Below are 13,620 nucleotides of genomic sequence, written 5' to 3'. Positions count from 1 at the left end.
CGGTGAAACTCGCTGTAAGTGAATACCCTAGGTCGGTGAAACTCGCTGTAAGTGAATACCCTAGGTCGGTAAAACTCGCTATATGTGAATATCCTAGGTAGCTGAAAATCGTTTGAAGTGAATTTCCTAGGTCGGAGACAGGACTTAAGAATACCGTAGTTAGAAAAGTATAGTAGGCGAAATCATTGATAACGATGTTTGAGACGTTGGTACCTCTGATTTGGTGGTTTTACACTTTGGCGGTGTCGTTTTAAACGCGTAAAAAATAATCTTATAATATAATAAAAGTATATAAAAGTCCAATTCGAACGTTTAGTGGTGGGTTATTTCATTAAATTTACAGGTGTAATACACCTTGTCCCGTAGCTTGCCCTGTGCTTTTGTGCATGGAAAATAAATAAATACATTCCGAAAAAGTAATTAAGTGTCTAGTTATCAGTCATCGTCCAGTGAATACCGATTACTGACAGGGCAATCCGCCTGCGGTGGATTGTCATACCTCCTGACGTCGAAGGCGTTGTGCCGTTTAGTACGCAAAAAAGTTTAAGTCGAATCGAGCGCTCGATTTTTCAAGCGATCACCACTGAAAATCCAATTAAACTGCGTCGGATCGCGGACGATGTGAGCGCAAAGTGGAGATTTTAAACGTATTAATGAAAATACATGTCAAACGTTAGCGAGTCGTGGTAAATAGTGAGTCGAAGATAAAAAAACTATAAATATTTCATAATTTTTTTGATAACAGAAATTACAATTAATTAACACAAAATTTAAAAAAAAAAATGCAAAAAATCCGAATACTTGGTCAGTTATCGTACAGCACGGATTTCGCCAGAACGTGTTTCGAACCTGCCTACCTAACGTCGGAAAACCTCGTCCCGTAGCTCGTTACGAAAACGGCAATGGAGTGTCTAGGTATCAGTCATCGCCCAGCGAATATCGATACCTGACAGGGCAATCCGCCTGACGTCGAAGGCGTTGTGCTGTTTAGTACGCAAAAAAGTTTAAGTCGAATCGAGCGCTCGATTTTTCAAGCGATCACCACTGAAAATCCAATTAAACGCGTTTGAACCTCCCAGGTAGGCGATCCGACTGCGTCGGATCGCGGACGATGTGGGCGTAAAGGAGAGATGTTAAACTTATTATGGAAAATGCATGTCAAACGTTAGCGAGTTGAAAATCAAAAAAACTATACATAATTAATATTTTTTTTTCATATTTTATAGATGGTTAGATATCGAAAAGAAATATTATGCGCTTTCTGTGATGACAAAATATTTAAAAATCAAAAGAAAAAAAATTTGCTACTGTTTTTCCCCCGTATCTTTCAAATGTAAGCAACTGAAAGGCTAAACATATAAAATAGTGAATTCACCGTCAAAACTGAGTGAAACAACTGTATCGTCATCAATAGAACGTTCTCGGGCTATAATATAAATTGCATATCACATATGTACATTTGAATCGTGCAGACTGTTATATAGCAATAACTATAATCGGTTTATTCGAATACTATTGTGTGATTTAATGTCCGTGTAAAGTATATTGTAATATAATATATTTTGACATCATCAATCGAGCAATATAAAATTAAACGCGTGTGATCAAAAATCATTCTTAAAATTTGAAAAATATGTTATGAGTAGTAGTGTGAGATTGGATATCAAAACGAAAACGGCAATTAATAACGATCGAATTAAATGAAAAAAAAAATGCAAAAAATTCGTTATACACGGTTTCTTATGGAGCCGCCCGATTATCGCCGGAACGGGGGGGGGTTCGAACCTGCCTACCTAACGTCGGGGAACCTATCCTAACACCTATCGACTACAGTTTGAGTTGTGAACCACGACCGAATCTCGAGCACTTAAACCGTTTTGGAGATGCGACGAATACCATAGTATACGTCGTTTAAGCGATACGATTTTTACGATCCGCGTGTCGCGAAACCGTAAATCGCACGTTTATCGTCGTTTAGAGTGTTTCCGACGTATTCATTACATTATTTAATCGTGTACGTCTTAAAGACGTACCGAGTTTATTATCACATACACACATCTCGATATCGCCCCAAACGTACGCGATCAAAGGCATTACAACGACCGGAGAGCAACGATTTTGCGATGTTTTTGTATAATACACATAAGGATTTGGTCGTATCTGACGTACGTCATGGACGGTGCGCACGTTTCTTTTTTATACACATGATCGTATTTTATACGCTATCGAGACGATGAGGTCGCGGAGGCGTCCGAGGGCGGAGACACCGAAAACAAAAAAACGCGTATTCGACAGGGATAAACGATTTATCGTATCGTAAAAAAAAACAGTAGTACACGCGCGACGATACGATAACCGACCGGTGAACGCGTCGCGAGTACGCGTTTTCCGGAGGCGTCGGCGACGGCCGCGAACGGAATTCGGGGACGCGGGGCTCGCGAGAGACGCGTTCCGCGCGATCGGAAAACGCGCGGACGCGAAAAAGACGAAACCGATTCGGGCGGAGAGAAAAACGGGCGACGTCCGTCTCCGCGACGGACGCGGCCGAGGACCGAATCCGAACGAAAATCGCGGGCGGACGGGACGAAAAAAACCCGCTCTCGGCCGTAGCGTCGAGAACGCGACGGAAAAAGGTCGCCAAAGACCGGAAAAGCGGAAAAAACCGTATAAGAAAAACAAACAAAAACGACGGCGGCGGGAGATAACGATAACGATAACGGGCGCGCGCGAGATATCAGATTAGAAAGACGATAGGAAAAAATCGAATTTTCCGATTGGCCAGTACACTAAACCAGAGCACTCTGGCGAAAAAACCCAGGAAGCTCGTTTTGGTTTTATATTATAAGAAGAAGACTATTTCCAACTCTATTACAGAAATACAGACTTTTATTATTAAAAGGTGATAGTATAACCACAATTCAAAATTTAAACGTATAAATAAATATTTTAGATACAAATTTAAAAATTAATTATTTACACGTTTGCTGCGACTTCCTACTGTCATTAATTAATAAATAATAAAGTTTTAAATTCAATACAAGTTGAAAACAAACGTACTAGGTACTTAATTTAAATTTTGTTGTATTTTAAGATTTTAAGTAAAGGAAAATATAGTAAACATATTGATATAAAAGTTATTTTTGTTCCTAATTGCTAACTAAGATCTAGATTAATAATGGTCCTATTGACTGATCTCATAAATTATCAAAAAAATGCACTACAAATAATAAAATAACCATCGAATTATGTTCTTGGATTGTATTATTCTAAAGCACTCAAAAAAATGACGTACTTTCCGTTTAAATTTAGGCCCTTTAGAGAAATCATTAAAAATAATATCTGTCAGAATTGTATCTGTCTGTGATATCTGACACCAATCAAAACAGGTACCTATTCCCGGGCTCTTCGAATCTTTTGAAAAAAAAACAATTTGAATAAATCAGTATTTATAATAATATACTTCAATGGACAAAATAAGTAAAAAGGTTGCCGCTCATGGCGAAATATATAAATGCATTTGTAACGCCTCAAACATACCACGAATCACGATTAATTTTTTTACTTTTGAGTTTTGACGCAGTGAACGTGTTTTAATAAATTATTTATGTGTGATCTCTGATGTCAAGATAATAATAACTAATATGGAACAAAAGAAGAAGGATTAATCAATTCACTGTTATAACTTATATCATTTCATATTTTATCAATGAGTAATGACCACAGATATATACAGATATATGACTGTGTATCAATGTCATGAACCGGGCCGCCGGGGGAACAAGGAATTGATAAGAAATTGTTCGCCAGTACCCATTTTATCTGCCAAAGTTAAATGTATTAAGTATATTACATTATTTATATTTTACATTATATTATTATTACTTACTATCACTCAAACTATTTGAAGTCTTTTATACTTTATAAATTATAATTATTTTCAGATATATAGGACAAGTTTTAACTATTTTTAAACTTAAAATTAATCATATCCAGTATTTAAAGTTACATTATACGATTTGTTTATTTATTGTTTCCAAATAAACGTATAAAAATTTAATTTTATGCTAATTATTGTTTACATAGATAGTTGATAGGATGTCATCAAATGTGAAACATATTATTTTAGTAATGTCTGGAAAAGGAGGAGTTGGTAAATCAACTGTGAGCACCCAGTTAGCACTTGGATTAGTAACTAAAGGATTTCGAGTAAGATCATTATTAACATTATTATTATTTTTCATCTATTTTAATTAGTAGTAGATTGGTAGTGCTACTTAAAGCATGAATTACAAGTATTAAACTCCCAATTATTTTTAAAAAAATTTACAATAGATCAATTGAAGAAAGAATTTAGCTATTAGCTGTTGAATTATAGCTTAATAGTGTTCATGTTGGTGACAAAAAACATTTTTAATATATCCTATTTCTGTTATAATTGTGGAACACAGAACATTAAGAGGACATCGCACCTGCATATGATGTCTCCATCTTACTACACATACAACATAATAAATTTATATTCACCAGTTTTAATAGTGTGCTTATAGTTTTGATATTAGAGTGAATTGACCTATTATCAAACTTTTAGGTAAGAACATTATTTATGTACTCTCGTTAATTTTTTACGATATTTTAATTTTTAAGTGAGTTATGAATACAACAAATATAAACGTTTGAAAATCCGCATAATATACTTAAAAATAAAAATATCATAAAAACCAACAAGAGAACACAGGTAATGTATTTATCTAAAAGTTTAATAATAAATCAATTTACTGTAATATCAAAACTAAAAGCACTCTATTGAAACTGATGAACGAAAATTTACCGTGTCATATGTGTATTAGTCAGAGACAACACATGCAAGTGCGACGTCCTCTTAAGTACTAAACATATGAAAAAAAATATTGCAAAAAATAGAAATTCAGCTAATTTTTTTTTTTTTTTTTTAACTGCAATATTAATTATTTAGGTTGGCATATTGGATGTAGATTTGTGTGGTCCATCAATACCATATTTATTAAAACTAGAAAACCAAGAGGTTCATCAATGTGAAGCTGGTTGGGTTCCAGTTTATACAGACGAGTCAAAATCTTTAGGCGTTCTTTCAATTGGATTCTTGACCAAATCCAGAAATGATAGTGTAGTGTGGAGAGGACCAAAAAAGACTGGTTTGTTATCTAAAATAATCATTGCTATCTTTATGCATGTATAAACTCATGTATGCATTTTTTGTGAATAGCATTCATAAAACAATTACTTTCTGATGTTTTCTGGGAAGACGTTGATTATTTAATTATTGATACACCACCAGGCACATCTGACGAACATATAACAGTTATGGAGAATATTAAGTATACAATTCTATAATGTATTTATTATTGACTTTAGATTTGAGAACTCTCTTAATTGATGTCTTAATTTTAGAGAAGCTCCTTGTGATGGAGCAATACTCGTGACAACTCCACAGCAAATTGCTTTGGATGATGTTAGAAAAGAGTTGTCATTTTGTCGCAAAACTTGTATTCCAATATTAGGAATAGTTGAGAACATGAGTGGTTACGTTTGTCCTAATTGTGCTGTGAGTTAATAATCTGCTCAAATATTACTTTCAATATACTTTATTCCATGACAATTTTTGGTAATAATTAAAATGTATAACAAAGTATGGTAACATAATATTTTTTGTTTTCCACTTGGAATTATTTATATTATTATTCCCTTTTTCTGTCACTAAATGTGAATCATGTAAAAAACTTTATAATTTTAAATTTACCAATTTATAATCTTGTTACTAAATGTTTGATATATAATATAATATGTTATATTATAAATAAAGTATATGTTAAAAAAAACCAACTTAACTTTTTAACATAATTGATACCTTTTACTAGTCAAAATACCAGACTTGTTTATTTTAAAATTACTTCTAGTAATATACAATTAATTAATTTAATATGCTGAATTTATTCATTTATAAGTTTCTTAAAAGAAACTGTAAATTAGTATTTGATTTTAAATAAAACATCACTATAAATACATTAAAATTAAAATTTTAAATTAATTTAATTATATTATCTTTATAAATACAACATAACAATATTGAATTATTTAAATATGAATTAAGTTATATCTTGAATATGTTAAATTATTACTGATTCTGATTTGATAAAATATTAATTTAATGGCTCATAATTGTCATTCATATAAAATATTTGTTGACATTTGAATAATGTTTATAATCTATTGATTTTAATTTATAGGATTAATTTAAAAATTTAAATGATTATAATTATTATTTTATTTTATAGGAGTGTACAAATTTATTTTCATCCAATGGAGGAAAATCTTTAGCAGAACATTTCCAAGTTCCTTTTTTAGGAACTGTACCAATAGATCCAAGAGTATCTTCCGAAACATCAAAATATGTCGGTTTAACTCATCCTGAATCACAAATGGCAATATCTTATAACTCAATTGTTGACCGTGTAATTAATCCAAACTGATCATCCTGAAGAATTTTTATACTAAAATACAAATTTAGTTTCAATGTTTATTGTATTAATATAATATATTAATTGCTGTTACTAAAGAATTTTTAACATACTTATACAACATCAATTAAGATATTATATCATAATTCATGCTATACAAATACATACGCATACAAAAATAGTAAATATATTGATAAAGGTAAACAATTAAAAATTCTAGATATTTATTACATATATTTTATTAAATTGTAATATTCTTACTTGATATAAATTAACTTTTTACTCTATGGGAATTTTTTGTTTTGACTGTTCAACTTCTTTCTTAGATTCATCAAGTTCAACTAATGGTTCCACATTTCCAAGTGGTGATTTACTTGTAAATAAAATTGGTATTTGAGTTAGTCTTGGGTTCCCGTCATTTTCCAAAAACCTAATCTTTAATATTAAATAAAAATGTAAAATATAAATAATTAGATTTTATTAAAATTAAATACCCAAGATAATAAAGAGTTTTTACTGGATGTACCAGTAGCAGCAACTGCAAGTATTGTACCATCTTCTTGTTCATGTACAGTTTTTTTTTTAGCAATTTTGTCAGATTTTTTTGGAATAGGTTTATCAAAATAAGGTATACGAAAATTACTTATATCTAAAATAAAATAACAAATTATTATTATGAGTTCTAAAAAAAAAAAACTATTTATGTATTATGTTACCATCTTCATCTTCTTGTTCTTTGTTTTCTATTGCTGGAGGAGGCTCTGTTCTCAAAATAAAATATATAATACTCTGTTTTCGAAGCCATATTCTAAATCCTCCTTCAATGTATATAGGGATATTTTCTGGGTGATTAGCAATTAATTTCTTTTGATCTGGACTTTGACCACTTACTATCCATGTATCTTCTATGCTTTCTTCTAATTGCTTAGTTTTATACACTTTAACTTCAGATTCAATATCTATACTACAAATCCTTTTGATAGCTAATAATGCTAGTTCATAAGGATCATTAGGGGCAGGCTTAGGTATAGGCCAAGGGGATAGATTATTAAATTTAGGCATCCAGTACATCATACGCCAATAACGTCGTACAGGAAATCCACGAGTACCAAACCGTTTTACAAGCAAGTCTTCTACTTCCCAATCAGGAATTACTCCTAAAAAAGTATATCAAAAACTCAAATATATTAAACGTCCATCTTAAAATTTATAATTTTACCATTATCCTCCATTTTTTGTAATAAGTCAATGATACACTGCTGGTGTTTTGGGTAGTGCATAAACTCTGACTGTATATAGTTTTGGGGGACAAATTTTCCCGCTGGTAACACTTGGATGAGTTTCTTGTAAGTTTCTAGATCTTCGTTAACTCCAAATTCATCTAGATGTTTAATTGCTGTATTTATAAACTCTACATGACCAGATCGATATTTTTCCATCTGATACACCCTTAACATATCCAAAAACGTCTTCTTATTCTTCTCCTGAACATTATTGAAACTATCTACGCTTACCACGTCAACCTTAGGAGGTTTTTCAAAACATGGTTCTGTTGAATGAAACCCTCGTTGAACAGACTTGACAGACTTTCGATTACCCAATAAAACAAAGCCTCTGCATATCCTTAGTACATTGTTCATTGTCTTATCAACGTTATTCTTGAAGTATAATTTATAATGTTATTAGCATAACGAAATGTTTGATGAGTTTTTTATATAGAAAACAACAATTTTTAGTTTCCAGTGTTGCGACAGTTTTTCTATTTTTCATTGCCGGTTATCAATTATCATTCATATTTCATATTATCATTTATACCAGTTTATCTCGTACAGGTTAGGTAAGAACTAATAATGTTGAAATCAAATTGTGTACCAACCGATTTTCTTAATGTAATTCCTAATAACATACCTAGAATCATTACTTCGTTTAAATTGTTGAGTGTAGTAGATATTTTACCTATAATTTATCGAGATTACGAAGAAGTTTTTAATGCTAATACTACATGACTAAATTTTACGGGGGCATTTAATACAAATTCCCCGAATCTTAGTTTTTGAGAGTTCACAAAATTACCAAGATTTTTTTTTTCTGATAGGTAGGTTTCAAAAGTTATTACTACTATTTTAATATATTACGACTGTAATGTAATAGAAATAAAACCATTTATTTATTTGTAAATAATCAATGTAAAGGTGTAATTTTTTTAAATGTTTTATTCTACATCATGAAGACAATTGGAAGGGATAGATAAGTAAGAAAAATGTAGGTATTAAATCTAGGGGCCCAAAAATTCTAAATTCGATCCTACATAGTAGGTACTTACTGGAATAGTTGGATGTAGACTGTAGAGTTATTGTGCAACTTAGCAGAAATATATTTTTACAAATTAATGTGTGTTTTTATAATTATATATTCTTATAAACATAATAAATATTAAATACCAAATATAACCAGTATAGGTAACATAAAATTACTTAAATTAATAGATAGGTAATACATGTGCCTATGCCTTTTGTATAATTTATATATTTGTGTAATTGTGTGTTTATCAATTAAATGATTTAAGTAAATAAAAAAAATTTCTAATTATTATTTAGACATCAAACATTGTTGAACGATATGGATAATACAAGTTTACAATCACAAATATAGTTGTATTAATTACAATAATAATAAAATGGATCTACCTAAGTAAGCATGTGGTATTTTATAGCAATATGTTGTGTGCTTTTATAGATAAGAAAGTAAAAATTTAAAATAAATAATAATGTCTATAATGCATAGCTACATATACGATAAATACCTGACATATAAATACAGGTATTTATCAAAAATACAAAATCGGTTTCTATACTTATATATTATGTACAAATAGGTAGTATATTATTAAAATCCGAAGATTGATTTACCACCAAAAAAATAGTAGCATTCAAAATAACTATATATTTTTACGAATTGTTTGACAGAAAACTGAATTCAACATTTTATTCCACCCACACAATTATATTTTTATTTATTAAAAAAGAGATACAATGTAAGACACATACAACATCAAGAACCTTACTTTAAGTTAAGAAAATACCAGAATAAAAAAAGTTAATTGGAGAATAAAATAAATGAAAAATATCGAATGGCTGCCAAATTTCAAGTTTCTGTAAGTTGTAAATCTATATGTTATATAATATGTAGCGTCATACCTATGTAAGTAGATATCACTTTATTTTTTCTTGTGTTATTTATTTTAATTTACTTTGAATTATTTTATATCGGGTTAGAATATTGCTAATATTACTTAAACATTTATTTGATTATTATCACTTATTAGTTATTACTGATGACTAATAAATAATAATTAATAGTTATTAATACGTAGATATATCCATGCATGTGGTAGCTTATTTTTTATATTCATGTACAATTGTTAATACAAACGGGTTATAACCTGTGAAACTGTTGTCGTTTTAATTCTAGTACAATATTTTTTTTTACTTTATTTAAAAAAATTAATTTTTTATTTATTAATAAAATGAAAATTCATTGAAATCAATTCGTATGTATTACTTCTATAACTATAGACGATAAAGATAAACCAAGTACCTGAAATTCTGAGAATTATTTAAATAATTGGAATCAACTCATAGCACACATAAGCGTCTATTTAAATATAATATTATATATACCGATTCCTAAATTTATTATGGCAAAAGTATTCTTACATATTATACTTAAAACCTAGGTAGCAGTAAATACTATACATACCATCTATCTAGTCTAGTTGTATCAGTCGGTGATATCGAATTGAGTCCATGCTACTTTTATGTGTTTGAATTGAATTCGTATAGATTAAATGTCATAACTACCTTATATAGGCAAAACTCTTTTCGACCAATAACGTACCCTTCCCTTTTCGGCCGATTCACTTTTCGACCAAATTTAAAATAGATCGATTCCCTTTTCGACCAAAACAAAATTGTATGTAATGTGTGTAAAAAAATAAAATAATTGGTATATAATTTTTTGTAAAATTAGGGCAATTGTATAATTATATAATTTTTAAAATGATTGAAAGTATGAGTTGCATAAAATGTGAAAAATGATATAAAATTTAAGAATATCTATAAATTAACATCATTTTTATGTTAATATGTCACAAACCTACTTATGTGGCTTAAATTTTATTTTTTTTATAATATTATACATAACACATACTGTGACATTAACATAAAAATAATGTTAATATATAGGTATTCTTATATTTTAAATAATTTTCTATATTTTATGCATTTTATACTTTTAATCATTTTAAAAATTATATGCTCTAATTTTGCAAAAATTATGTACCAATTATTTTATTTTTTTACATATATTATATAAAATTTTGTTTTGGTCGAAAAGGGAATCAGTGTTTTTTTAAATTTGGTTGAAAAGTGAATCGGCCGAAAAGGGAAGGGTACGTTTTTAGTTTAATACAGTCATGCCTATCATATTATATCGGATATGCAATAATTATAATGGATATTCGTCAACGGTTCGGTGGTATAAATACTCGTTCAAAATCAACCAGTTGTGCCAAAAACTTCGTAAACACACAATTAATTAATACTTATTTAATTATCAAATTATTACGAGTGAAAAAATGGAGTGTATGTTTAGTGAAAAACTAAAAACAATAAGAATTATTAAAAGTTTTAAGTTTCGATTACATAAAATGTTACATTGGTGAGGTTCAACTGTGGACATGTTATAAAAACTTGTTTAAGTGTTTTTTTAAATTATCTTTTGGTAATATTATTTTAGAAAATTTTTTTTGGGAGACTACTAACGACTAACGCTAATAGGCTGAAGGAACTCAACTCGAATAACCTAACTATATTAGTCGGACTCAACTTCGATAACCCAAAAGCATTTGTGGAACTCAATTCAATATTATCAGTAGCATATTAAAGATTTAGTTTGGGACGAAGGGGTATGTATTTACTTAGAGATCAGTAGTTTTACCCTCTCGTCATTGAATTAGTTTTACAATCGTCATAAATTAATAACTAATTAAACACATAATACGTTACTTAAATTATGTATTACTTGACAGGTTAAATATCTTTTACTTTAAAACAAATTATAATACTTATATTAGTATATTATCATCGAATATACATTTATTTAATAAATACTAAGTAGGTGTACCTACTTCCAACATAGTTTTAACTTATATCTACTAACCTACTGAGTTATACACTCAATAGTCAATAACTGAATAACTATTACAAATATATGTTGTATTTAAATATAATAAGTTATTATTTTATTACTTTATTATTACCTTAACACGTCATATTTTCACGTATTTAAAATAATTTTTTTATTATGAACATGTAACATATTTCTTTGTACAGGCATAAAATACATTACGTATGTGGTCTGCATATTATTTTGTCAATACTCTTCAGCACTAACAATTTCGTATTTATGTCACATACTCACGTCATTGAAAATTCGTCTTTTGTGGTTATATTTACAAACATCGTTTGAATAAATTCACATGTAATATAAAAATTATAATAACTATAGGTACTTTTCGATGTCCTTCGATGTTTGAAAACTTAACCACATATCCTATATTAATATATTACGATATATTAATAGCGTAATATTTTAAAAATAAACGATTACAAAAAAATGTATCTACCTAACCATATAACTAACAAACATACATACATACACGTGACTATTATGCCGGAGAAAGCGGGGAAACAGTAATCTGCTATTTCAAAAAGCGCCAGCACGCCGGGTGGTATATTACCATAATACCATTCTAACATTGTTTCACAACTAGGCTCTCCTGATTAGCCAAATTTAAATTGCGCGCTATTTTTCCTATCTCATTTTACTGATCATAATAATTAACATGACAAAATAGATGTTATGATGACATAAACGTAATAAATAATAATATTATAATATTAATATAAGTATATTATTATTCATCAAACACTGTGTAAGAACTAATACTTTCTAAAAATATTTAAATATAAAATATTTTTAGACTATATAGTTGCGTTATGCTACTTACATTAAAATAAGAAATAAGATATTTTTAATTATTTGTGTTTGGTAGTAATATTGAATTTATTTTATTAAAAGATGAATGTAAAATTATTTATAGAAATTAGATACTTAGTGAGAGTATAGATTCATTAGTTCGTGTAAATAAAAAATAAATTAATCAGTATTTAATTAATGCATATTAATACCTATTATCTATCAAATTTAAAAGTAATAATAGGTATATTCACTGTAATATTAAATATGACAGCGTTAAATAGATTATTCAGATGGAATAATTTGCTATTTTATACGTTTATAAGACAGAAACACAAACACCGCATACGGATATAGCGTTCTCTTAATGTATTTTGCATTTACATGAGCTTATGAATCCATTTTCTTACTACCTACTTAATTACTATAAATAATTTTACATTTATCTTTTAAAAAATAAATTCAATACTGTTACCAAACAGAAATAATTAAAAATATCTTATTTTAGAGTAAGTAGCATAAGCGCAACTAGTCTAAAAAATATCATTATAAGCATTTTTGGAAAATGTAAGATTTTACATAGTGTTTGATTATTTATCCATATCACAATATTATTACTACTATATTTTAAAATAATGATAATAAATTATCATATCATCTATTTTGTCATGCTAATTATTATGAATAGTATCCGATACCTATTACGAAATAGTAAAAATAGCGCGTAATTTAAATTCAGCCAATCAGAAGAGGCCAGCTGTGAAACAATGTAAAAAATGATAATTTGCTATTAACTGACTGTCGAAAAAAAAATTGCATATTCGAATTATTAGATAATACCTATAATACTATAATAGTAATAGAATATGTTTAATAGGACTTTAAGGTTTAGAATATCTAGGCTTTTAACTATTTGTTTTAATGTTATAAGTTTTATAAAAATTGATTACAGATACTTCTATTTAGTAATTAGTATTAGTAAAAAATTAATAAGCAACTGAAGAATAACAAAAAGAAAAATAATTTAAAACCCCTGAATACGGATAAAATCAAAAACTCGATAGAAATTGATAATTATAGAAGTTGA

At 28.7% G+C, this 13,620-nt stretch overlaps 2 protein-coding genes across 4 annotated transcripts; one reads left to right on the top strand and one right to left on the bottom strand.

Moving 5' to 3' along the window:
- Positions 1 to 3,722: 3,722 nt before the first annotated feature.
- On the top strand, positions 3,723 to 6,593 carry LOC112604233 (cytosolic Fe-S cluster assembly factor NUBP2 homolog). 2 transcript variants are annotated; one of them, XM_025353176.1, is made up of 6 exons: positions 3,723 to 3,834; positions 4,084 to 4,206; positions 4,973 to 5,171; positions 5,243 to 5,354; positions 5,428 to 5,581; positions 6,312 to 6,593. In XM_025353176.1, the coding sequence occupies exons 2-6, from the start codon at positions 4,096 to 4,098 to the stop codon at positions 6,504 to 6,506; spliced, it is 771 nt and encodes a 256-aa protein (XP_025208961.1). In that variant the 5' UTR covers positions 3,723 to 3,834; positions 4,084 to 4,095; the 3' UTR covers positions 6,507 to 6,593. The 2 variants fall into 2 exon arrangements, with proteins under 2 accessions (XP_025208961.1, XP_025208960.1); XM_025353175.1 differs by lacking the exon at positions 3,723 to 3,834 and having other exon boundaries at positions 4,008 to 4,206.
- Positions 6,437 to 8,289, bottom strand: LOC112604232 (evolutionarily conserved signaling intermediate in Toll pathway, mitochondrial). Of its 2 annotated transcripts, XM_025353173.1 has the most exons (5): positions 7,714 to 8,134; positions 7,211 to 7,651; positions 6,989 to 7,143; positions 6,756 to 6,929; positions 6,437 to 6,527 (listed from the first exon to the last, which is right to left on the bottom strand). In XM_025353173.1, the coding sequence occupies exons 1-4, from the start codon at positions 8,132 to 8,134 to the stop codon at positions 6,774 to 6,776; spliced, it is 1,173 nt and encodes a 390-aa protein (XP_025208958.1). In that variant the 3' UTR covers positions 6,437 to 6,527; positions 6,756 to 6,773. The 2 variants fall into 2 exon arrangements, with proteins under 2 accessions (XP_025208958.1, XP_025208959.1); XM_025353174.1 differs by lacking the exon at positions 6,437 to 6,527 and having other exon boundaries at positions 6,815 to 6,924; positions 7,714 to 8,289.
- Between the last annotated feature and the right edge of the window lie 5,331 nt (positions 8,290 to 13,620).

This window comes from Melanaphis sacchari, unplaced genomic scaffold (assembly GCF_002803265.2).
Source record: "Melanaphis sacchari strain LSU unplaced genomic scaffold, SCAv2.0 Contig11_pilon_pilon, whole genome shotgun sequence".
Lineage (NCBI taxonomy): Eukaryota > Metazoa > Arthropoda > Insecta > Hemiptera > Aphididae > Melanaphis > Melanaphis sacchari.
Note: the sequence above shows the minus strand (reverse complement) of the source record. Positions and strands in the feature narration are given on the sequence as shown.

What these genes read in the sequence shown, in the direction of transcription:
- LOC112604233 (XM_025353176.1), top strand. Translation starts at nt 4,096, where the DNA reads ATGTCATCAAATGTGAAACATATTATTTTAGTAATGTCTGGAAAAGGA. An exon ending in TAGTAACTAAAGGATTTCGA is followed by an intron (nt 4,207 to 4,972) that starts GTAAGATCATTA and finishes TTAATTATTTAG; the next exon opens with GTTGGCATATTGGATGTAGA. An exon ending in ACAGTTATGGAGAATATTAA is followed by an intron (nt 5,355 to 5,427) that starts GTATACAATTCT and finishes TCTTAATTTTAG; the next exon opens with AGAAGCTCCTTGTGATGGAG.
- LOC112604232 (XM_025353173.1), bottom strand. Translation starts at nt 8,134, where the DNA reads ATGAACAATGTACTAAGGATATGCAGAGGCTTTGTTTTATTGGGTAAT. An exon ending in AGAACAAGAAGATGAAGATG is followed by an intron (nt 7,144 to 7,210) that starts GTAACATAATAC and finishes ATTTTATTTTAG; the next exon opens with ATATAAGTAATTTTCGTATA. An exon ending in AAAACTCTTTATTATCTTGG is followed by an intron (nt 6,930 to 6,988) that starts GTATTTAATTTT and finishes TTAATATTAAAG; the next exon opens with ATTAGGTTTTTGGAAAATGA.